Source organism: Lampetra planeri, chromosome 28, assembly GCF_965212315.1.
Source record: "Lampetra planeri chromosome 28, kcLamPlan1.2.h2, whole genome shotgun sequence".
NCBI classification, from domain to species: Eukaryota; Metazoa; Chordata; class Hyperoartia; order Petromyzontiformes; family Petromyzontidae; genus Lampetra; species Lampetra planeri.
In genome coordinates, this window is record NC_136134.1 from 5,699,584 (window position 1) to 5,726,582 (window position 26,999).

General features: G+C 43.6%; 1 protein-coding gene across 1 annotated transcript in view; it reads right to left on the reverse strand.

Annotated features, from left to right (window-relative positions):
• Positions 1-1,451: 1,451 nt before the first annotated feature.
• ECEL1 (endothelin converting enzyme like 1) overlaps positions 1,452-26,999 on the reverse strand; it is a 36,730-nt gene continuing 11,182 nt past the window's right edge. The window contains exons 7-17 of the mRNA XM_078607751.1: positions 26,286-26,384; positions 25,100-25,174; positions 23,763-23,866; positions 22,639-22,697; positions 21,571-21,622; positions 18,802-18,869; positions 14,652-14,776; positions 11,111-11,176; positions 6,032-6,127; positions 4,317-4,393; positions 1,452-2,466 (exon numbers count right to left, since the gene is read on the reverse strand). Coding sequence (XP_078463877.1) covers positions 2,367-2,466; positions 4,317-4,393; positions 6,032-6,127; positions 11,111-11,176; positions 14,652-14,776; positions 18,802-18,869; positions 21,571-21,622; positions 22,639-22,697; positions 23,763-23,866; positions 25,100-25,174; positions 26,286-26,384 — 921 coding nt within the window. The 3' untranslated portion in view covers positions 1,452-2,366. The remainder of the gene's footprint in view (positions 2,467-4,316; positions 4,394-6,031; positions 6,128-11,110; positions 11,177-14,651; positions 14,777-18,801; positions 18,870-21,570; positions 21,623-22,638; positions 22,698-23,762; positions 23,867-25,099; positions 25,175-26,285; positions 26,385-26,999) is intronic.

Below are 26,999 nucleotides of genomic sequence, written 5' to 3' on the forward strand. Positions count from 1 at the left end.
AATACAAGCAAACACTTTGCAGTGTTAGTACGGCATCTGTTTAATGCTTGCGTTTGAGTGTGTTTTGTCGTCGCAATGTGGGGCTGATGTTCCCCCGCACACATTTTAGATTTATCCTGCACAGTGTCTATGCTACAGCCTGTGACCTCAGGGTCGATGGACTCCTTCGTCTGAACAACCGCCAGTTGCTGTCCGTGGTGTGACGTTAAGAAAAAAAACGCCACTTTTGAAAAAAAATCTTGCTGTGGTTTTCACACCTGATGATGATTGCTTGTGTTGCAATCGAAACGTCGTGATAATTATTGTATTATGTTTTATTTTTCTTATTTTATTACTTCCCTTCTACGTGACTTTACCGAAAGAACCAAGAAGATGAATCCCTGCAGTCACGAAAGCTTTAAATCGAAAAGGCGGTGTCTCATCAGCAGAGGCAAGGTTGCTTGCTGGTATTTCAACCAATGCTGCTGAACAGATGAATTCCCGGAAGGCCGTGGATGAAATACTTAAATTATTTATCTGGAGAGACCAACATGGGAAGAAGGCATTATATAATTATCGACATTCTCCACAATGACGCCGAATGATTAATTTATAATTAAGTGAGCTATAGCGGAGGTACAAATATAGTTATCGATACGTAGCAAGAAGCCGGCTAGATTAACAGTCGGCGGTTTTGTGCACAGTAATATGGCAATGTGCATGTTAACCAACGTCACAAACTGGGGCAATAAAAGTCGCAGCGCAGATTCTCAGGTTTTACCCAGCGATCTGTTTAACGAGTACATTTTGCATTGCCCCAGGAATGCCCACACATCGCTCAAGGCGAGCAAGGGCAAGCGTTTGTTTTTTTAATGAAACGTACGGTTTTAACACGGCGTTTATCACGATTCACTTCGCCCGTACGGGAGGGTGATTTGCGACTTTTCTGTAAGCACCTATATACAAACACGACATATCCATTTGCTATTGTTCAAATACAGTACACGAAGAAACAGTTTTGATGCCATAGTCATGGAAATACTGAGCAAGGAATTGAAGCCAGCGCTTCTCACGATGATCGTGGCACTGTGTATCTGTTACAGATACCAACCTACTTGTTTCTCTCTTGCATTGGGGCAGTTTTTCAGATGTCAAACCCACCCTGGGATGGGTCAATGAATGGTGCTCTGGAGATGGTGGTCACTGTCTGCTATTTCCCACAAATATTTTTTGTCAATCCACTGCAAAAGGTTTCCCCGCACCATTTTGACCATGGAGGTTGTTTGACCATACTTCACCACGCTGGTCAGTGCGGGTTGGCGAACGAAAGAAAGCCAGGACCAGTGTCGATATCACTCGCCAATTCTGATAAGGGACCGTCCATAAATGACGTCACGCGATTTTGGACGATTTTTGACCCCCCCCCCCCCCTTCGTCACACGGCGTCACCAAAAATCAGACCCCCCCTGAAATATGACGTCACAAAGCTCTGCCCCCCCCCCAAATCAAACATGCTTCAAATCGCTTTAACTATTGTCATTGTAGTGCGTATTTAATGTGGCGCTGCACTCTGATGTTGTAGGAGAAAACATTTATTAAAACGTCTTTTTAATTAAGTAGAACGTGTTGTCTATATTTATTTAAAGTTGCGCATTTTGATGTGACGTCACATTTCTCACACCCCCCCCCTCGTCACACATCGTCACAAATGTCTGACCCCCACCCCCAGGTGCGTGACGTCATTTATGGACGGCCCCTAACCGTGGTCAGGAATCGAACGCGTGGCACCAAGTTCATAGCACATTACATTTGTTATTTACCCGCTTAAATTATGTTCACTTTCAACACTGTTACATCATTGCTCTTCCGTTATATCTTGCACTTTGTAGCTGAAGTTTAGTTTCAAGGTGCCTCATGAATAAATTCTCGTTCTGCAGTTGTTCTCAGGACAGACTGGTCCATGCCTTAGGAATGTGGAATGTCTACCCATTTATGGAACAAATGCATACTCTCCAAATCCCATGCCAGCATTGGGTGCCACTGACAATAATTAACACGCATTGACACTTGTGCAAATTACCAGTGACAGCCAAACTAACCACACGCGTGATCCTCTTTCTCGCGAGCCTTAATCCAAATACATAAGCCCAGCATTATGGAGGCCCTCGCTTTGAGCCACCCAGCCCAACATTTGCTCTGCTTCCTTTAACACCGAAATACATCCAAAGACCGCATCAATCGGGGGGGTCAAACTCGGCCGTCGAACTCATCGCACCCGCGAGCCCGAGCAGCGGCCCCCCTCTCTGGCACACATACACGTGTCACGTGGTGTCCCTGCGGCCGATGTTGAACACGTGGGGGGTGATGGTGGTACACGTGCGTTTTCGTCACCACACGGAGCACTTGTGCTGAGGGTTCATGGGGGTGCCTCGCCGGCAGTGGAACACCCTGCCGAACTCGTCGAACTGAGACGCGCTGCCCAGCACCCTGCGCCGACAGCGAACAAAGACACAAGATCCCCCCCCATGTAGCCTCTGCCGACTGTTGGGGCAAGTGCTGTTAGCGAGTAGCACCTATGAAGGCCGCCAGGGCACACCAGCGGGTGGCGTGGCCAGCAACACGCCCTTTGCCCCCCTAGTTGCAATGTTTACACACAACACAGCGTACTCATTTGAGGCTAAGTCGACCTAGGGGAGGCTCAAGACCGGTTCAGATAATCGTTACTGGTGTTGGCGTGAGCGGGAATCAAAGTCGGGTCACTGGGTTTGTAGTGCAGTGGTGCGAAGCAGGACCCTACGCCACCATCAAACACCAAAGACAGAGATCCCCCGTATAGCCTACGACAGACTGTTGGGGCAAGTGCTGCTAGAAAGCACCACCAAACAGAATCCATCGCGGATGCGGATATGCGATGCACAAAAGATGGAAAAAAACTCTCCAGTTTGTGACTGTGGTGATTGAACAACAGAATGTACAACATATAATTCATCTACAAATACGAAAGGGGCACAACAGCGATAGATTCCGCTGCTCCTGACGAGGTTATTTGGCTTCAACAACCTGAAAGGGAAATTTATCTACATGCAGCCATACGAAAAAGGAAGGGTAAAAAAAACAGATCACACAACACAATTGTTATATTCTTTGGGTCTTTCGGGAAAGCCACGTAGATAGACCAAATAATAATAAAATAATAATAAAAATATCACGACGTTTCGATTGCAACACAAGCAATCATCATCAGGTGACAAATATAGCGGGAGAGCTGCTGAAAATATAACGAAACATAACAATTGTTGATTTACAGCTTTCGTGACTGCAGAGATTCATATTCTTGGTTCTTTCGGTAAAGTCACGTAGAAGGGAAATAATATCCTAGACTAACAAAGACACCAATGGACCTACATAGAGAACCATTCACCATACACATAGGCTTAGATCTTCTAAGCCAACAGTTATATTATTGTATCATGGGGTTGGCTGTTAGGATTTTCTTTCTCCATGTGCCTCTCTCCTGTGCATCTTCTCTAGTCGCAGCTGCTGCCCTCATATCTCATTCCGCCGTATCCTCCCATCTCACCCTCGGTTTCCATCTCCATTGGTATGGTGCAAAAGAAGTTCAACATACATACATACATCTCCTCCTGCCCTGCATCGGTGGCATCTCGATAGGCTTCACGTCTCTGGGTCTCTATGTGAGCCTATGTGTATATTTATATTTGTGCGATCTAACCCCAAAACACCTTTGTTACGAATAATAATAATAATATTGATCATGAACGCCTATGTGTTAAAATGAGCCGATGAGTCTCTATGTGAGTTTACGAGTCTCCATGTGAGTCTGTGGTTCTCTAATCTCCAAAGCCCTTCTAATTGCATCGCTTCTCAACACGTGCCCAAACCATCTGTGCCCTGCTTCCCTTACATTTTTGGGAATATTAGACACCGCCGCTAAGGCGCCAATATCTTAATTCCACATCCTTTCCCTTACAGATATTCCCAAGATCCATTTCACGAGAATGATGGGTGGAGTCGACCCCAAACCACGCTTTGAACTCACAACCTTATCTGCTAAGCCAGGGGTCGGCAACCTACGGCTCCGGAGCCGCATGCGGCTCTTTACGGGCTGCTTCTTGACGATATGTACGTATGTACAGTATGTACTCAGATGCACTGCGGCTCTTGAAATACTGAATTTTGTACCGAATTGGAAATAAATGGCTCTTCTTGTTATTTTGGTTGCCGACCCCTGTGCTAAGCGCTGTGTGTGAACCACCGCACCACACTCTTCGGCCGGTGGTCAGTTTAAGTGGGGCACCTGTAGTTGTAGTCCTCACCTGTAGTTCTCGGGCGAGTGCTTGTCTGTGAGCAGCTGAAGGTAGAGAGACTGTGGTCTTCTCTTCATGCACCAGTTCTGAGAAGAGAATGCACACTGCTCAATTAATCCCCGACAGCTTTGAATCAATCGCCAGAGTTTGCCTGTGGTTACGCTACGTGCAAAAGCCAATTGGTGTGTTTTTTTTCAATTCTAAATTTTGTACCGTTTATGCAAAGGAACACGCCTGTGAATGCGTCGACCGCAGAGATGGAGCGATGAAATCAGCTCACGTTCAAGTGTTGGGTGGATTGCGGGACTGACCATAAAAGATGAAGGCGGTTTGAGGAGGCCTTCACACAGCAGTGGATTAACCAAAGGCTGATGATGATGATGATGGTTCAATTGTTTGGAGAATAACAATGTATACATTGTTGCTGCTAACGACACGGTTAATCATGCAGCCGTCATTAATATTGTTAAAAAAAATAGATTTAGGATGCAGTGAATGACAAACAGGAGGAAGCTACATATGACAAATTCCATCTAATCACAGCCACTCTAATCAGCACACCTTGGTGAAAGGTGCACATACATTACAGTACAGTACAAAGAACACCAGTGGTCTGTTAAGGATAAACAATTCTGTCTTGCGAAATTAGAAGTTACTCGACTTATAGAAATAAAATAAGGCAATGTTGATTTAATTTCATTTGGGCATTACCCCTACTCCTGAATGAAAACCAGTGATTGACTCCTCGTCAATAAGTCAGGGTTCAATCCGTCATAGTTTGTCACGAAATCACTTAACCCCAACCCCAACCTTAACCCAACGCTATTTAAATGCTCAACACTGGAACCACTCAAATGTCTGCATTGTTATGGACATATGCTGTATTTCCGTGTCATATATGGATTCAATACCAAACTCTAGGCTGAGTGGTGAATATCATTAACGTATTTTTTTTCTTCAATTTATGTATTCGAATTACATTAATGTATACGTCTTTCCAAATAACGTATCCTGCTTACCAAAAGGACAAATATATATAAAATGTGCCAGTCTAAATTTGATTTACTTCCACTTTTAAATGTTTGCTCAGTGAGCAGGATGAAATTAGGTGCACGGCAGAGAGGTTGTGATGCCATAGCAGAGGTTGCAACCGGGTACCCGATACCCGTACCCTACCCGATACCCGGCTACCCGTACCCGGCCGGGTATGGGTACGGGTAGCCGTTTGCGACCCTGGTGCGGCCGGGTACGGGTACGGGTAGGCCGTGAGTCACTGGTGAGTCACCGTTTGTCACTCATTTCGGGTAGGGTACGGGTAGGGAACGGCTACCCGTACCCGGCCGGGTACGGGTACGGGTACCCATTTGCGACCCTGGTGCGGCCGGGTACGGGTAAGGAATCAAAACCCGTTTGCGACCTCTGTGCCATAGCCATGGGAACCATGCATCCACAGAGCAGGGGAGCTGTGATCTCTGTCGTGCCCTAGACCCACCAGGTTCACTGCCAGTGCTGACCAGAAGCTCCTGGAGGCCCGGGGGCAGCATGCCACGCGGGGCCTCTTCTTACTCCACCATCCACGGTCCCCTTGTGGGGCCCTCTGCAGCGTGAGGCCCCCCCTGGTGAAAATTGTCCCTTTTGCTCCCCACCACCCACCCACCCCCCTCTCTGGGGGGCCCCAATTTCACCGCTGGCTGAGCCGATGACATTGGGGACGACGCACTCACCTGTGCGAAGGCAACGAAGAAGAGCTGCTCGTGGGTGTAGGCCATGCCCTGCAGGGGAGGCTCGGGCCCATTCTCACGCACCCACTTCTGATAAGCCTACACTCGCACGCACAGCAGCCGGGGCCCGTGCAGCAATTATAGGGCACGGTTATGGGGCCAAGGGGTCGTTAGAGAGCGCATATTACAGGTACAGCCCAGCGCTGGGTACGCAGGAATGGGTTGTAGCAGCATCATTCCTAGCCAGCCTTGTCCTTGCCAGGGCTACAGACCGGATACTATTATCATCACGTACCAAAGTGACACATCACGTCTTGCGAACGTGATGTGTAACTTTGATCATTACCTGTGTATCGATAGTTCAATGTTAAAGTGACATTTTATTGAGGGACTACTACTGTGTTGTTATTTTGGCGTGGTCTGGGACTGTTTTGTTGTTTTTGCTGCCTTGCCCAATGTTGATAATTCGGACTTCTATCAATAAAATATGTATTATTTATTTACATTTAGTGACTTTCTTACCATATTCTCTTTTTTGCACTGATATCGTTTACTCGTTTTCTGTTGTAACTTGCTGACCCGCCCCTACTGGTCACCTGTACAGAAGAGCTTCATAGCTCATCGGATTCCTCCAGTATACAGGAATATTCTGATTCTGATCTGCCGCTGGCCATTATCATGTGCCCAATACTGGGTAAACACGTGACTGTGGTAGCAGGACACGAGAACAAGATGATGCGGCTAAGAGTAAACATTTTATCTATGGGACACTTTTTGCCGGTATCAAAATGATGAAAAGGGAATGGGCTTTAAACCTTTCCGGCAGTAATACTGGAGGTGTAAATATGTTCAAATACCCTCCGATTGCAAGGCATCGAAGTCTGCATAGACCATGCATACATGTGGTAAAACATGTAAACAAATATGTTGTGATAGCGTATGCAATAACGTTGTGAAAACAACCAAAAATCCTGCACTAATATTAATTAATTTCAGCCGCTGGAATCTCACGGACAAAGAAGGGCTTCGTTACAGACACGGACATTTCGGAATGACACTGCTTGTATTCAACAGAGGGCAGCAAATTCCATTGGTGTATCATATACGTTAATGTAGCAAACCACACTGACCAGCGTGGTCAGTGTGTAAGGTCAAATATCTCCCACGACCTACGCGATGTGGGATGCCCTCATCCAGCAGTGGATTGACAGCCGTGTATATATAACTTTCGTGGCAGATCTTTTTGTCCGCATTTGTCCGAGTAGATTATGCGTGTCTGAGTAACTTGAAGTGTGGATAATCACGAACAGTATAATGAATTAGCCATCACTTCTGAATCGCTCCTCTTAAACAGCATAAAGGATCGGGACAACAGGAAGAATGGTCGGTGGCATACGTGTTTGCAAATGTGCCCCCTGCTGTGATGATAAAGACATGGCCATGCATTTGGTCATGCGGTTATCACACTGCCCAACACGGATGACCTCGGGCAGCGGTTCCTAACATTTTCGAGTGTGCGGACTCCATCTCAACCTCCAAAAAAATTGAAATTGTACATTGCCTTAGTGAGGACGTTACTCAAAAAAATGTCTTGCTGTGGTTTTCCCACCTGATGATTGCTTGTGTTGCAATCGAAACGTCGTGATTTTTTTTCTACCTACGTGACTTTACCGAAAGAACCAAAGAGTATGGATTCCTGCAGTCACGAAAGCTTCAAATCAAGATTGACGTTCTAGATTTGAAGCTTTCGTGACTGCAAGGATTCATACTCTTAGTTCCTTCGGTAAAGTCACGTAGGTAAAAAAATGAAATTAATAAAAATAAAACAATAAAATCACTTGATGCAGCAAATCTGGCTGTGACGGTCCCACCTGATGACGGAGACTTGTGTTGCCTCCGAAACGTCGTGATTTTATGGTTTTATTTTTATTAATTGTAATTTCATTTATTTACCTACGTGACTTTACCGAAAGAACTAAGAGTAAGATTGACGTTACTATAATTTGTATTCTTCTTTTTTTCCCTGTAGTAGCCTCACGGACCACCAGGGGTCCGCTGATCACAGGTTTGAAACCGCTGACCTAGCGCCCTCAAGAGAATTGATATCGTGGCCATTATTTATCTTTGCCTGATCAATTGGGAAAACAAAATCGGGTCGATTCATTAAGATGAAAATCTCTGGCCCCTAGCCCTGGCAATGGAATAGAGATTGTTTAAGTAAGCGCGCACGATACCTCTGTAATTAATTGGCAACATTTATTTCACAAATTATTACGGCAGCTGAGATGGGTAGGGGGGGGGGATGACTTCACAAACATGCATTGAGATTATTTATATTATTTTGATGCTATAATTGTCCAAATATATTTATTTGTGTTTGGGTGATTTGTTTATATGTATTGTACTTTGCACTCCTATCATGTTTCTCGTGCTGTTTGTTGTTGTAACGTTATGTGAAAAATAACTTCATAAATCATCAGAAACCTCCGATATCAATAATCTGATTAATTGTTCTTGGTTCTTTCAGTAAAGTCCGACAGCTCTGTTCTTCACCTGAGGACGGCTGCTTGCGTTGTGGCCAAAACGTCGGGAGAATTTTTATTATGTAAAATTTATTATTTTTATTATTTCTCTTCTACGTGACTTTACCGAAAGAACCAAGAATATGAATCCCTGCAGTCACGAAAGATTTGCATCGAAATTTGATTAATTATTGATTGTGACACTGTACAGCATGGTCCAGATATCTTGTGACCCCCAATGAATTGACCCCTATTTTTTGTTTTCCCTTGCATATTCATTTCTTGTTTTAAATAAAGCTTATTTAAATACAGCTTATTTAAAACATATTACGTTTTATATAATTAACTGGGGGTCACAAGACATCTGCACAACCTTGTACAGTACTTCCCACCGCCAATAATGATAGCATACTTTAAAGGAATACTCAGTAGAGTTACAAAACGAGATGAATGATTCATAATCACGTGTGATGTGATACATACACATTGTACACGCACACTGGGTACGCACACACAATGTGGGCTCGACATCCGAGATGCCAAATCATCCAAAAAAAAATCTAAATTGCTCTCGACTCTTTTGGCATATCATACAAAACAATGTTTAAATCCAAGAACATACCAAACCTTTCTCGATAAGCCAGAGAGAGCTTAGCAGCTGTCATTGAAACAGATTTTTAACCTCACTTAGCAAATTACTTGGTGCACTTTCCCACAAGGGCTTTGTAGCGGTTTTTTGTTTTACAGAAGCACAGTGTTGGGATGATGCGGCGTCTTGTTACGTCTGCATCTCACAACAACGAAAAAAACGGGGAAAAAGGAACACAGCACCATGTCTTACCGGAGTACAGAGCAACGTGCAAATGTGCCCGGAATGATAATATTATCTTCATTAAAATGCCTACGTTGTGTCCGTTTTCAAAACAAGAGAAATAATTCTCACAGAAATTGGCTTACTTATCTCTTTGGTTCAGCGTTGCCAGTTTAACCAACCATTTTGTAAAAATAAACGTTCACTAAGAGAAACCCATGATTTAAAAGAAAGTTAAAGGCTAAAACAGATACAAATAATTATTTTCGCCCATCAGCCTATATGCTGCTTCTGAAAAAACGATCTATCTTCCATCAGTAATCAAACCCTGCACCCTGCTGGGCCGGTTTTAACTTTCAGAGTCTCATCAGCAGAGAGTGACTGGATACATGAATGTTGCTGGGTTGCAGAATTGTATAAGCAGGATATCTCTCTTCACAGTATGGAACCCAATCAGCACAAAGCAGTACATTTGTACAAACGCTATGTGGAGTCCTGGAGGCTTACGGGTAATAACATTGCAAACCGTGCATGTCCCCCCAGCCCGAATTAAATCAGAATTTGTTTTAACAGCGTGTTCGTTCAACCCAGTGGCATTTGTTTAACGGGCCTAGCCGTGCTGATGCGACTCTGAGAAATCGAAACCGGTTCACAGTTTGCTGCTTAAACGCATGCTGCTGGAAAACAATGTTTGGAAGGGCACATAGGCTGATGGACTAAAAATGTTATCTAATCTGTACGTGTTATTTATATATTATATCTTTAGTACCCATATTGTGATTGTGCCACGGACACGTACAGCCCTTTTTGTCAATCCACTGCTGGATGAGAGCCTCGCCACGCCGTGCGGGTCGTGGGGGTCATTTTACCATACTTCACCACGCTGGTCAGTGTGAGTTGGTGAAGGCATTGAGCATAGACGTGGAACCGAAGTAGAGTACAACAATGGATTTTTCTGCACTGCCTTCTGCTGACAACCACGTAGCACTACCCCACAGCCGCCTATGACAACCGGGATTGTATGGCGCTATCCAGGCTCCAACCGGATTAGCCTCCGAGATCTGAAGAGACCGGGTGTCTTCTGGGTGATATTTGTCTGACTCGCACACAATCCTTCACCACAGTGCGTGGGTTTTTGTCGAGGTATGTTTGTTATCTACAGTAATGCTGTATCTGCTTAAAAAAAAATTAATTGGTGAATATGTGTGACATGAAACAACTGTGAAGACGTGCTCTCTGAATCTAATTAACAGAAGAATCTTAATGCAAACAATATTGCATGTGTACATGGCCTTTCGTGTGTGTGTGTTGTGGGCGCAGCGGTTAGTACGCTGCACCACGAACCTGGCGACCCGAGTTCGATTCCCACTCATGATCAATAACAATGGCAAATATTTGAACTGGTCCTGGGTTCTCTTCTAGGTCGGCTCAACTTCAATAAGCACCTCGTGCAGTGTGTAAACATCTTCCCTGGTGCGACACAACCCACGCCACCCCTTCGTGTGCCATGCCAGCCTTCATATTTCCTCGCTTAACAGCACTTGCTCCAACAATCTAATAAGGCGATTGGGAGGGAGCATTGTCTTTGCTGCTCTCTGATGCGTATCAGGTTGTACCCGCCACATTGTATTCGGAATAACGTCCGACGTTTCGGCATCTACCACTGCAGTAGAGACTCTGTGCGTGTGATTATAGACTCTGTGTGAGGAGATTGCGTTGCGGGAAGCTGTAATGTGTGATTATATTTACATGATACGCTAGCTTCAGTCCTCCCATGTCAGCAATGTTTTCTCCCAGCGTTAGTTTTCCATTCACCTAGACGAAAGAAAAGCCACGTGCATTCATGAAGGAAAACATCGTTTTAAACGAATCAACAGCCACACATTTTAGGAAAGTCACATTACACCCGGGGTTGTAACCAAATGTCATGAAGTAGCGTTGTTTGCTCTAGCAAATTGTACAGAGTTTCGATTTAAAACTTTCGTGACTGCAGGGATTCATATTCTTGTTTCTTTCGGTAAAGTCACGTAGAAGGGAAATAATAAATTAATAAAAACAAAACAATAAAATTCTCACGACGTTTCGATTGCAACACAAGCAATCATCATCAGCAAGAGCATTTACACATTTTCAAGAAAAGAACATTTTCAAATGTTCTTGCTGAGGGTTTCACACCTGATGATGATTGCTTATGTTGCAATAGAAACGTCGTGAGAAATGTTTATATTTTTCGATTTAAAGCTTTCGTGACTGCAGGGATTCATCTTCTTGGTTCTTTCCGTAAAGTCACGTAGAAGGGAAGTAATAAAATAATAAAAATAAAAATAAAACATAATAAAACAATTCTCACGACGTTTCGGCCACAACGCAAGCAGCCGTCCTCAGGCGAAGAATGAGAACATTATCAAGCTAGGAGCTTATATAGGTGTTGCGAGGAGGAGCGCCTTAACAAAAGAATGTGCATATGAAGAGGAATTTAGCATACCAATGGAAAATGCGTAGGAGGTGGGCGGAGGGGTTTCAAAGTCCCATTATGCCCATGCATTATGCAGCTACATATCACTAACATTCCTTTCCTTTATTAACGCTGTTCCTTGCGCCCCCCCGTGGTGCTGTTGATCCTGCATAATGCATGGGCATAATGGAACTTTGAAACCCCTCCGCCCACCTCCTACGCATTGTCCATTGGTATGCTAAATTCCTCTTCATATGCACATTCTTTTGTTAAGGCGCTCCTCCTCGCAACACCTATATAAGCTCCTAGCTTGATAATGTTCTCTTTCTTCGCCTGAGGACGGCTGCTTGCGTTGTGGCCGAAACGTCGTGAGAATTGTTTTATTATGTTTTATTTTTATTATTTTATTACTTCCCTTCTACGTGACTTTACCGAAAGAACCAAGAAGATGTTTATATTTTATTATTTTATTATTTCCCTTCTACGTGACTTTACCGAAAGAACCAAGAATATGTACATAATTTATTTGCTTTGAATTTGCATTTTATGTATACGTATGCGTAACCACATGTGAGCTGACTGAGACCAAGACATCCATTTTCAAGGGAGACCTGACAATTCTCGATATTATAGCGCATTTAACTTAAAGCAATATTAAAAAAAATATATATGAATACAGGTCCACACTGTGTTATCCTCGTAGCGGCTTTTGGCTAGCCATCAAAAACAAAGACGGCCACCACATCACGCTCTTTCAGATGAGCTTCTGTGGACGTCTGGAACGCTCTTCCTTCCAATATTAGGAAGCCACTGGAGCTATGCACTTTAAAATCTACATTGAAAACGAACTTCTTTATAACAGATTTTTTGTGCTTAGTTTGTTGTCCATCCCCCGCACCTCCGACGAGCACGGTTGGCTTTGTACAGTGCGAAAGAAGTTCAACATAAAACATACATGGAGGCTCATAAATGTTCAGCCAATGTACTATACTAATGTGTGGTTACGTGCACCTACACACCCCGTCTGAAACTGTTATAGTCTTGAGTAATTAAAATGTTTATTTGGGATTCAGGATTTAATGCGCTTTTTTATATGTTCATACAATGTAAACCAACATTTATTCCTTCGTGACCACCGCGTCCACACATCAGCCCCCTTTGGGAAGGTACGTTTATCTGTAGCCTCATTAGCAATGTGAGTGGACGTGTCATGCAGATAACGTGCATTGCCGTTTAGTACGGGGTTTCCTTAAGGACCCGCCATGGGACGTCTTTACATTTTAGCAATGCCGTCCATTCCCATGCACATTAAGCCGAGGAATGCCGTTTGGCAACCCTGGTTAAGTTGACCAGTCACATTGGTCTCTCCAAGGCTGGGTCCACACCAGAGCAGTGCCGGATTAAGCTAGTGCAGGGCCTGTAGCATATGTTATATAGGGGCCCTAAATACAAAAAAAACACGTAAATATAAAAAAAACAAATTTTTAACTTGCATAGTAAAGTAATTGTATTTTATTATTTGCTATACAACCAGATAATGCGACAAATCTCTAAACCTTAAACACCCAGTCGTTCATAAGAGTTGAAGGCAGTATAGTACTATAGTAATAGAGCAAGTGCAGAATCACTGAACCGGAATTGATAGCTTGAAAGCATATAGCGCGGGGCCCTTGAAAGTGTTGGGCCCGTAGCATATGTAGCTACTTTTGCTACTAGAATAATCCGGCACTGCACCAGAGCATGCAAACTTGGTTGCATACCACTGATTTGCTTATGTCAGTGAGTTGATTTGCGGTGAGGCCCATCGAGCAAAGGAGCTGTTTTCCAATGGTGACCTGTCCAAAACAACATGCGTGTTGCATGGGACTGGAAGGGTTTACAGGGCTCACGTGAAAAAAGGGAATTTTAGAAACATGCCAACTAAATAATACACGACTGAAACTAACTATTTACAATGATACAAATGCTAAAAATCCAAGATAACATTATGCATGACACTAGTGAGAGGAACTTACGTATAGCATTCAAAATTTCATTTTGCAGACATCTTTGCAAAGAGACGTCCACACGTATGCAGGTGATTAAACTAAAACTAAACAATATTTTATTTTACCAGGTAAGTCCCACTGAGCTATATATACCTTTTTCAGACAGCTCAACGAAGTGGCTTATCATGTGCACATTTATAGCAGCCAAATACTCGAAACACATGTTTTGAAATGTGCAGGGAAAAACCTGAGGACACGGAGAAAACATAATGGGACCTCCTTTGCCAGTACCAAAATATACTAATAGGGGGTTTCCCCTTTTTTCTGGCAACAAAGCTGACACCTTTTGCAAGGAATCATGCTTACATTAACCACAATACTTGCAGTCAAATGCAAACAAAAAACAATCCTCTGATTATTTATGCATTGTCTTTGAAACTGATTGGTCCACACCAGAGACAGCTTTCTTTAGAGCCTAGTCTCATATGGTGTTCGACCAGATGACGCCAAAAGGCGCACAGTTCAAAGTATTGTGGTTAATGTAAGCATGATTCCTTGTAAAAAGGTGTCAGTTTTGTTGCCAGAAAAAAGGGGAAAACCCATATTAGTATGACACGGAGAAAAGTTCACACAGCCACAGGGTGAACATGCAAACTTCAAATATATAGGCATCAGGGTCGGGATTGCACCCACGACCTCCTGCATACCAGGTGAAGGGCATTGATATCTTGCCACCATGGCACCCCATTCAGTTGCGAAGTAATCCAGGGTGATTTGGTTGAACTATTGATCGCTCGGCTCAGATGTTATCGTGTCGCGTGCTTTGCATGGTGGGTACACTGCTCACGTTCTGCTTGTTGATGGTAAAGTTGTTGTACAGCTTCACGACGCATTCTGTTCGCTCCAGAAACTTGCCGTACGAATCAGCCGTCCACCACTGCTTCAGATTTCCGTGTCTGTCATACTGCCCGCCTGCAGTCAGAAAGCTTAAGTCATGACATCATCCGTTCACCAAGGATCCTCAAGCAGTATTTCATTCATTATTAAATCCTTTATATTAAGTTCACTTGCTTGCTTGCTTGCGTGCTTGCGTGCTTGCTTGCTTGCTTACGACCGTGCAAATCTTTCGGTCGTTTTTTAACCCACTTCCCGTGATCCAATCGAACTGACATTTTTCACACAGACTCATTGTGCGTGACAATAATTTTCGTGCAAATTTTTTTCCAAAATGTTACACTGTTTAGGGAATTTTTTTTAAATATTTAATTACCAATTGCTTAATGGTGGCAGACAATCATCTGACCCATAGGTGGCAGCCATCTCAAGCCAGAACACGAGAGGACTCTAGCCGCCCGTTTCATGATGACGCAAATGTTGACTAACCACATGGCATGAAATCCCTGCCCCCACGCTGTACAGTGGAGACTATTTATAGAGCAGTTAAATTGAAGCCGCCAGGTTCTTGAAAGTGGTAAAACGGGTCAACGCTAGTGCCCTCGGGAATATACGGGGCATGTCAAGAGGTGATCTTACATATAAAGGATTTATAGTGAAAAACTTTGTTTTTACGGGTTAATTTTTGTCCCATCACCATCACCATCATTTATACTCTGAATGGAATGCTCCTGGTCCCATCAGATTGCATGAGCTAAGCAGCGCTTTTTTTAAATCCTTTATATTAAGTTCGCGTGCTTGCTTGCTTGCTTAGGACCGTGCAAATCTTTCGGTCGTTTTTTAACCCACTTCCCGTGATCCAATCGAGCTGACATTTTCCACACAGACTCGGTGTGCCAGACAATTATTGTTCGTGAAAAAAAATTCCCAAAATTTTACACTTTTTAGGCAAAAAAAATTATTTTACATATATTCAAATAGAATGCATTCATGGCTTTGGCTGAACGTCAGAGTGTAAGAGCCCAGAGCGTAACCCCTCCACAGGCCGTGGCGGAGTAGCGCAGTTGGGAGTGCCCTCGCTTCCCATGCCAAAGGTCGCGGGATCGATCCCTGCGTCCTCCACAGGCGAATATATTTTTAAATCCTTTATATTAAGTTCGCTTGCTTGCTTGCTTGCGTGCTTGCGTGCTTGCTTGCTTGCGTGCTTGCTTGCTTGCTTAGGACCGTGCAAATTTTTCGCTCGTTTTTTAACCCACTTCCCGTGATCCAATCGAGCTGACATTTTCCACACAGACTCGTTGTGCCAGACAATTAATGTTCGTGAAAAAAAATTCCCAAAATTTTACACTTTTTAGGCAAAAAAAAAATATTTGATATATATTCAAATAGAACTCATTCATCGCTTTGGCTGAACGTCACAGTATAACAGCCCAGAGCATAACCCCTCCACAGGCCGTGGCGGAGTAGCGCAGTTGGTAGCACCCTCGCTTCCCATGCCAAAGGTCGCGGGATCGATCCCCGCGTCCTCCACAGGCGAACATATTTTTAAATCCTTTATATTAAGTTCGCTGCTTACGCATATAAAGGATTTATAGTGAAAAACTTTGTTTTTACGGGTTATACTTATAACTGGGATGGAATAACTGCCTGAGAATGTAACGTGCTGCAAGGCGGCCATTTAAACAAAGCATCACGATAGATTATTTAATCTATCCGTGTGGATGTTTGAGTATTAGCCTCTTGTTTGTATGAGTTTTCAATGGGTATTCCAATTTTCTCCCACATCCTAAAGCAGTCAATTTGGGAAATTGGTAAACATTCAAATGCAATACTCCAGAAAAAAAAGTTTTTGGAGACTCAGCGAGGCTTCTCTGGGTTAAATAAAGGACACGTTGAGTATTATTCCTATTTTTTTTTATCTAACATTTGTCAATGAATCCAGCCAATTGAGTCGATAGAAAAGTACCTGGCTCACAAGAAGGCCGTGAGTCTAAAATCCTGGTTGTGATTTAATTAAGTCCATAATCTTTAAAAGGAAAGACAAAATAAGTATCACTTTCTAGGAAATCTAGAATGGCTGTCCTATGAAGAAAATGACGAAAGGAAAGTGGAAATGTTATTACAAGCCCACTGGATACAATTTAAAATTAACCACAAATCCATTTAAAAAGGTTGACATGAATTACATTACAAGTAAATACATTCCACGAACATGAATACTGGCAAACATTGTTGGCTGGGGGCAGATTACTCCCTCACACTAAATCAACAGCATTTCCTAAAACACAGCACGCAGAGTAAACAATCTAAGGAGAGAGGTCAAACTGCTTTAAGGGAATGTTAAAATTGAACCCTTCCAACAACCACTCTGCCTCCAATGATGAACGTGTCTGCTCACATCGCAAGCTTCAAAGCAGTTGAATCCCTTTCACGATGAGTCCAGAGATACGATTGGGGTTTCAAAGTTCACCTAAAGTGCAGTACGTTATACACACTGCATCTCATTATTTTTACCTTAAAGGCATTTATTTAGCGCCTTATCCAAGGCGCTTTACACAGAATTAACAACGGTACGTATGGCAGAGGTCGCAACCGGGTACCCGATACCCGTACCCTACCCGATACCCGGCTATCCGTACCCGGTTGGGTACGGGTACGGGTAGCCGTTTGCGCAGGGGCGGTTTCTTCATTAGGGCGATTGGGCGACGCACCACCAATGTCATTCAACCACAGAGTCACGCTAGCCGTCACTGTGCCTCTGGATATAGTCCAATCAGCGTCATGTCACGTTCTGTGGAGTACCGCCTCTTTTTGGGCGATTTCACTCCGGCTGAGAATCGCCCCGAGTGGCCCCATAGACTTACATTCAAAGATGTTTTTTTTCTAACGGGGGGCGCTGCAATGCATTATCTATGGCTTCCGGGAGGGCTCGCACTAACGTGCTTACGTCATCATACGTAAGCACGTTTCATCCAACAATATAATTTGTCGCCACCTAGTGGAATCTTTAATAAAAGAAACTTGAGTGGATTGTATTAATAGTGAGTATAGAAACAAACAAGATGTATTGTAAGAGTCACTTTATTTTTCATTAATATTAAAGAAGTGAAGTTGCCTTTACATGCTTAAGCTGTTAATTTATCCATTGCATGGGTGGACCTTATCCTTATCAATCATCCAGACATTTGCCCCCCCTGAGAGATTTTGCAGGAGCCGCCACTGCGTTTACGACCCTGGTGCAGCCGGGTACGGGTACGGGTAGGCCGTGAGTCACTGGTGAGCCACCGTTTGTCACTCATTTCGGGTAGGGTACGGGTAGGGAACGGCTACCCGTACCCGGATGGGTACGGGTACCCATTTGTGACCCTGGTGTGGCCGGGTACGGGTAAAGAATCAAAACCCGTTTGCGACCTCTGACGTATAGATGTCAATGGTGGAGATGAGATGAATGAAATCGATGAGAGGAAGCAATGGGGGGCAAATCTGTGATGTGTGAATTCGGGGAAAGCGAAATTGATGGCAGTAAATGATGGTGAATAGCTTGAATGGGGAATGAGTGAAACCCATATAATGAGAAAATTAAGAGGGAAAAATAACGGTGGCAGTTACGAGGGGGAGATTAAGGGGTCATGGAATGAGCTAGGGAACAATAAGTGAGTTTTGAGTGCGGAGTGGAAGTTATTAAAACATTCTCAACATCTGCCACACATACAGATTATAATATTCCATACCGTGTGCACACTATTACCTGGATAAAGCACGCCACTGCCGGCAAAAGGGCCTCCACTAGATGGCAGCTCTCGAGAGAATTTATAAACAAATTAAGTTTACGTGTATTTGATTTGTTTACACGGATGGTCCCATTTAGCCAGTTGCCCGGCTATTTTACAAGGGGGATCCGTGGTACGTGAGCACAGCAGCGGTCACAAAACGAACACTTTATAACATAGTATGTATCATTTTATGATTTCATAGATTCGGGAAATGTCCGTGTATGAAACATTATCGGAGCCACTTGGCCGAATTGGTCGTGTGTTTCATCGCTGCGATTGTGACATTGCACAGATGTTTGTACGGAAGGCGTCGTTTTCTGCTGTTCTCACCCCAGTCATCGTATCCGTGCGTGAGCTCATGACCGATGATGGTCCCAATTCCCCCATAGTTCATGGATCTGTTGGAGGAAAGAGACGCGAAAAACCATTGTAAAGCGTGCTCAACCTCGTTCTTCGAGACCAGGGGCTGGCAACCGAAATAACAGGAAGAGACATTTTCTTTTCGAATTTGGTGAACAAAAAACTCAATATCTTAAGCACCGCAATGCAATGTGAATACGAGACGGTGGGGCCTTAATAAATGACGGTCACGAAGCCGTCCTTAAAGAGCCGCATGAGGCTCCAGAGCCGCAGGATGACACCCTTGTTCTAGACCCTTGTTCTAAACCCTTGTTCTAGACCCTTGTTCTAGACCAGGGGTTGGGAACGTCTGGTTCACGGGCTGTATGAGGCCCGAAAAATCGTTTAATCTGGCACTGCCAAGGCAACCGCAGGCGGGACTCGAAATTCAATAAATCTAGGAGTAAACCTGGAAAAATAGTTGCGAGTAGCAGCAACATCATCAATACCAGCTAACATCACACGCCTCGCCAAAGAGAAGCAGTTCCAGCCATCACATTAGGGGTGAGTTAATTAAATGTTTGACCAAATATAACAGGCAAATTTTTAAGTTGATAATTTTGTATGGCCTGCGAATGATGCTATAAATATCCAAATGGCCCTTGGTAGGAAAAAGGTTCCCCACCCCTGTTCTAGACCCTTGATCTATTTAGCTATCGGGGCATGAACGTTTCTATCACCGATATTTCCTTGCAGTGCTCTCTTCTCCACTGTCCTCTAGAGTGAACTTGCCTGTGACATTTCCATGATTTGGTCCCGAAGTACTCAGTAGGTGACCTTTGTAGAGGAACCATAATAATGAGTTCTCCAAAAAAATACTTTTGTTTTAGAAGTGACCAGATGGCTCAACGGTCGGAGGCGCTGAGTCAGCACTGCTGATATGCTGGGTTTAAATCTGGGCAGCCACCCATGATTCAAGTGTAGATAGTTAATATGAATAATACTAATTTACATTTGCGAGGTGCATTTCATTCGTAGATCCGAATAAACTGGGTATGGAAAGCGTGAAATAAGTAGAACCAGGGTACATTGCCAGAACTAGGTGGGTAAAGGCCAATTTAAAGAGGTGAGTGTTCAAGACAGACTTAAATAACTCTGATGACGCTGATTGTCTTATTACCCAAAGCAAAAGCGTTTCCTACTCAATAATTGATGGTCTCTGCCTGGTCACCAATGACTGAACGAAATATCATCAAGTAAAACTTAAAAAACGTTAAATTTCGATTTAAAGCTTTCGTGACTGCAGGGATTCATCTTCTTGGTTCTTTCGGTAAAGTCACGTAGAAGGGAAGTAATAAAATAATAAAAAATAAAACATGATAAAATAATTCTCACGACGTTTCGGCCACAACACAAGCAGCCGTCCTCAGACCTGGTCTTCACCTGAGGACGGCTGTTTGTGTTGTGGCCGAAACGTCGTGAGAATTATTTTATTATGTTTTATTTTGATTATTTTATTACTTCCCTTCTACGTGACTTTACCGAAAGAACCAAGAAGAAGGTTGAAAAACGTTTTTTCCCCAAAATTTGTATGGCTAAATTCCAGCTCTGAGAATTAAAATATTGGTTTGGCCGTCACGTGACGGCCACCAATCCCAGACGTTTTGTGAAAGTCTCCTGCAGACCTGGGGCTGCAGTGCTATTGGAGATTTCCAAAATAAATCTTCGTGTCATGATGTGCTGATAGCACGCTGGAAATAAAATTGGAACAAGTATAACCCGTAAAAACAAAGTTTTTCACTATAAATCCTTTATATGCGTGGCGGCTAGAGTCCTCTCGTCCTCTGGCTTGAGATGGCTGCCACCTATGGGTCAGATGATTGCATTGCACCATTAAGCAATTGGTAATTAAATATAATATTTTTGTCCTAAAAAGGTGTAACATTTTGGGAAAAAAATTTTCACGAACATTAATTGTCACGCACAACGAGTCTGTGTGGAAAATGTCAGCTCGATTGGATCACGGGAAGTGGGTTAAAAAACGACCGAAAGATTTGCACGGTCGTAAGCAAGCAAGCGAACTTAATATAAAGGATTTAAAAATAGACCAAATTACATCCAAATATGTAGATTCATTGGGTATGCATTTGATTACCTTTAAATTACTTTGCCACAGTAAAGCAGAATTATTTCAATACAAGCCTATTGAAATCCAGCCATGATTAAAACACGACTCTAATTGTGGCAGTTAAATTTTTTTCAATTGGATTAGAATCTCCCACTGTGATTATGCATTGTTCTATCTGAACACACACTAACAAGATCTACACGCGATACACTGACACAAAATGCCCTAATTGCCATTAAAGAACATGCATCTATTTTCCATTATCTTATCCAGCTGAACAGCAATAATTTTCTAAGGCATTTTTTAAAACGCTTTAATTAATCATTCTAAATCTCATCCAAAATTCTTACAGGCACATGGAAATACAATTGTGAAAGCAGTTTGCATTTTACATTGAATGAAATTGTGATTGCAAAAGTATGAAATTGTGGATGAGGGACGCAGATTAATATTACTTAGTTTGAATACGAGTTGATCAATGCATTGTAGTGCTGTATAACCACGTAAGACACATGTCAATCCCAGCTTTGGAAATGAGAATTCAGGAGAGGCCTGGGTCGGTCTTTGGAGACCAAAGCCGGGCCATGTTTACAAATGTTATTGACGGTTCATATGTTCATTGTGCCGCTTACTGTGGGAACTCAGGGTCATAGAGCGTGGGCTGGAGGATACCAGCTGGAAAGACTGGAAGGCAAAAGAAAAACAGGGCATAGAGACAAACGCACATACCAACAGAAACACGAGAATGATAGACGACCAATTACAGGCCCGATGGAACACAGGAAGATACAATATGTATACATAAACACACAAGCACACACGCACAGCAGACCAGACAGAGACACGCGTAACAAAATTACGTTGTCATTAGATTACTGCCGGCAGTCGATATCTTAATTCATTTCATCTTTACATGACTCATGCAATGCATGGAGAAGCGTGCCGTTATTTTTGGTAGAGGTAATGTTTATTTTGCATGACCGCCGGGCATGTAATCATTTTAAACTCACAGCGCTTCGATGAATTGTCACGATTTATTTCTAGATTAGTAAATTTCACTTTTTGATAATTATATTGCATGCTCAGGGCTGCCTAGAGTCTTGGGCAAACGAGGCAATTTATTCTGCTCCTTATAAAAAAAGGGACTCATAACGGGCCTGCTTTTTTTGTTGTCGCTAATGTATTATTTAGTGAGCCTCACGTGGCATTGCGCCATGAGTCTCCAGCAATCATTGGGTGAGCCTGTAATAGGCATATGAATTGCATAATTTGCAGATAATAATTTCGCATGCACAAGCTTTGAAGTTTGTATCCTGTGCATAAGAAACAATTTTAATTTATGAATTAATGGGTATTATGGCCCCATCATGATGTAACGAGTGTACTTAAGTGTCTGTACGCTACAAGAAGCATCAAGGCAATTGAAAATATCTCAATCATCTTTGACAGATCAAAGACAGCGGGGCACCAAGGCATAGACATTTAAATATACGACTTTATGTTTAGACTGCAAGAGGAGTGTTTCGCAGATGAGTTCACTGAATACATCACGATTGCCATTCATTGAAAACGACATTAAGAGTATAAGTAAACATACTCTCTCGCTAGGATTCACATAATATAATAAAAACACCATAACCTCTCCTGCACTTTAAACACAACAACATTTGCTTCCAGGGGGCATCTAAAACATATCTTACCCATCTGGTTGTGAGTGGGCAGATAATATGCGTTGAGAGTTTGAGGAGGAAGCAGCCACCTACAGAAGTAAAGACACGCGGTTGGAACGTTACGTGTGTCAAGCTCTAACGTAGTCCATGGGCCCAGAATAACACATATCTTGCATGTTGCTACCACTGGAGATGGTCAAACTGGAGTTGGACCAACATCTTTAAATTGGCAATAAAGTGAATATGCAATAAACTTCTTTAATAAGCAAAAAAAAATCAACGCATTCATCAATAACACTGCCTTGAACGGAAACTTAGATGAGTCAGTATTTTTGACAAATGCGTGGATGATTATTTTGTTTGTTATTTGTGCTCGTAGACCACGGCAAATGCAGTTTAACCAAATAATGTATTTTAATTTCTTAAGTATGTTTACACATAATTTACTCTTGTTAGTTGAATACATGTGTCACCTCTGACTGGTACCTAATTCTAATCTGGCTCATGAACTAATCCTTATGAAAGCTGCATTGCAACAACAGACGGTTGATCCGTTTTATTATCCCAACGTCATGGAAGTCTTAAAGTCAGGAATGCAATTATGACAATTTAAAATCTCATAGACAAAGTTGTTGAACACGCTTAAAATCAGTATTTATATCCCCCCTTACCGATTGTTATCTCGGCTGCAAACCATCGGAAATGCAATGGGTTCAATAATAATAATGATAAAAAAAGAGTATTAATATACATGGATGATGGCGATGATGGATGGGTGACGGATGATAGATTAAGATGATAATGGGTAGAGATGGATGGCAACGATGACCGACTATGATGGCAATTCATTACGATGACAGAAGCAAATTGAAACCGATAATGTAATTTGCATCGCCCATGAAAAGGCACCAAGAAAGCTAATTGTCAATCGAAATATATGGCGGTGATGGGGAGGTAAAGGGAGCAACGGGGTCTGAACCCCATCTCGATGACCGTATATTGCCAACGTATTTCTTTTGGGCCCAATGCGTGTTTTTAATGGTCAATTTTTTTCCCAGCTTCATTTTTACAACGGCGAAAACTATAAAAAATTCTTCATCGGGGCGAATGTGCAAGCAACAGCCACGCGACTGTGAGGAGCGTGATGGACTCACACGTTGCGCTCCACCTTCTGATGAATCTTGTGTATCGACACGTTGATGTTGAACTCGATGCTGTTGAGGATGTTCTTGAAATACGACTTCTCGTTGACTTCAAACTGAAGCGGTAAACAGTTCACCACCGCCGTTTAGTCATCCACAAACGTAAGCTGCGGCACTCGGAAAGATCACAATCGGTTCAACTGGTGGTCAATCAATCCACGCAGTCGATGATTTACGCATTCTCGCAAACACACGCGCACACCGCACACACCGGCATCAGGGTCGAAATTTGCCAAATTCTAACATAAACTGTTGAGTCCTTCTGAATGAGCAGTTCCCATTGTGTAGCTCAATCTGTTGTAGGCACAATAGACATATTGGCTGCTTTCCAGTGAGTTCATTGCTCAGAAGACACAACGATTGATTTACAGTCCACAGAACGGCACTGACATTCGCCTGCTGTAAGGAAATATGGCATAACTACAGGCCGCTTTGTGTAGTTTAGCATTCATATATTTTTTAACATAGTTGCTGAGCACAGGCACAACCCCCGCTCCTCCAAGACCGAAAACGTCAAGCGGCCAGCCACAAACAGCAGTTGTGATAGCTCAGACTGAACAGGCGTCTCGAATTGAGCAAGGTTATGAGGGCTCGAGGGGGAAAGATGCGATTGGTTGGGTAACTGGATTTCAGTACCCGTTTTGAGCACCGCGAATTATTCACGTGAATTACGTAGAGACTCACAAACGTATATACGGATCGAATCACACACGTGAAAGAATCACACGTGTTTTATTGTATTCGTACAGGGGTGGGGAACGTCCGGCCCGCGGGCCGTATGAGGCCCGCAAAATCATTTGGTGTGGCCCTGCCAAGGCAACCGCAGGCGGGACTCGAAATTCAATGAATCTAGGAGCAAACCTGGAAAAGCAGTTGCGAGTAGCAACATCATCAATGCCAGCTAACATCACACGCCTCACCAAAGAGAAGCAGTTCCAGCCATCACATTAGGGGTGAGTTAATTAAATGTTCGACCAAATATAACAGGCTAGTTTTTAAGTTGATAATTTTGTATGGCCCGCGAATGATGTTATAAATATCCAAATGGCCCTTGGTTGAAAAAAGGTTCCCCACCCCTGACGTAGAGACTCACAAACGTATATACGGATCGAATCACACACGTGAAAGAATCACACGTGTTTTATTGTATTCAATTATGTCGTATGCAATGGGTTTGCATGGTCCTTTCCAGCTACAAAGTGGCCACTACATTCACCCCGCGACGTAAAACTACACTTATCGATCCGAATACAAAAAATTTGGACGCAGAAAGAAAAGACGCGACTTACTCCATATTCCTTATCGACTTCGTCCATCCTCCCAAGAAACTCGGGATAGCCGATCATGTCCATCATGTACTGCAGCTGCAAAGACAAAGATCCCCCATGTAGGCTTTAACAGGCTGTTAGGGCAAGTGCTGGTTACGAGAATCTGTGAAGGCCGGTACGAAGGGGGGGGGGGGGTGGCCAGCACCACGCCCGACCGCCTTTGTCTCCCTAGTGGCGACGCTTACACACCGCACCAGGTACTCATTCGAGGCTGAGTCGACCTAGGGGAGGCCCAGAATCAGTTCAGATAATCGTAGCTGGTGATGGTCGTAAGCAGGAATCAAACTCGAGTGGTCAGATTCGTAGCGCGGTGCGCGAACCACCGGCATCAGGGTCGAAATTTGCCAAATACGAACATTAAAAAAATTGCGATTATAAATTTGCAATCATCGCCCTCCTACTGGAAGACGAACGCCTCAGATCAAATAATTGAAACTGGATTGCAATGCCAACGCAGAGTTTGCTATTCGTCGTCATCAGACTTGCGTCGGCCACAAAGGGTCATTAGGCGACCCCGAGTGTCCATGTCACACCGCGCGACAGAAGGAAAGCCTCTTGCAAGGTCAGACAAGCGTCACGCCCGCTCTGATGAACCCACGAGGTCCCGTGGTCGGCCGGCTGGACTCTTCCGTGATGTAAACCGTCGACTGCTCTTTGTGTGCCCGTGAGTTTCCGCACCTCCGATTAACACGGTTGGCTATGTACGGCGCAAAATAAATTCTACATACATACAAAGACAAAGATCCCCCATGTAGCCTTAATAGATTGTTGGGGCAAGTGCTGTTAGTGAGCATCTGTTAAGGATGGAATGGCGCACGAGGAGGTGGGTGGCCAGCACCACGCCCGGGCCGCCTTTGTCTCTCCAGTGGCGATGTTTACACATCGCACCAGGTAATCATTCGAGGCTGAGTCGACCTTGGGGAGGCGCAGAACCTGTTTAAATGATCGTCACTGGTGTTGGCCGTGAGCAGGAATCGAACTCTGGTCGCCAGGTTCGTAGTGCAGCGCGCTAATCACTACACTACTGCTCCCCAATACACTCACCCACTCACTGACCCACTCGCTCACCCACTCACGGTTGGCTACGTACGGTGCAAAAGAAGTTCAACATACACACATACATGCAGTAGCTGCTGCTAATTGGTACCTTTCCTCGTGCTGCGTCCTTTGTCTTTTCATCCATCCAGCCCAGCTCCTCCAGCCGCTGGTCAAAGGCATGCTTGATGTCCTCCACCATCTGCTGAACCTGAGTGTTCGGCAAATTGGATTTTTTATTCAAACACGGCTTCGACGGGTGGTACGGATTAATTAATCAACAACGAACAGCAAATGAGTGACACTTTATTTGGGGGGTGAACGGAGGTTGTCCAATCAGACTACTGGACACTGATATGTATGTATTGAAGGGCTTTTGTCAATCCACTGCTGGATGGAAGTGGTGCTTATTTGACATTTTATTTACTCATCTCTGCGTTTTGTCCAGCCCCTGTTCGACAAGTGTAGAAATTTCGAACGCAGCTTGCAAATTAAAGGAAGATGGCTGAGACATTACCCTCCCTTCTACACCCCCCTTCCCTCTTCTATGCGTGGGTTTTCATTGGGAACTCCGGTTTCCTCCCACATGTATAAACACTCATTAATGGAGATAGCGAAACACCCTAATATCGAACTACAGAACTTGGGCAACTGTTGGTTCTGGTTCTGCCTGCCCTTCCCACGATGAAATGTGGTTTCCTGCACCTTTGAATAATTCTCTCTCTCTATCTTTGAGAGTGGATGAAAACTGTGCACGTGAAAAATTCTACATTATTATCAGTGGAGGGGGTCTCTCTGCCCCCGCTGGCGCCCTTCCGACACTACG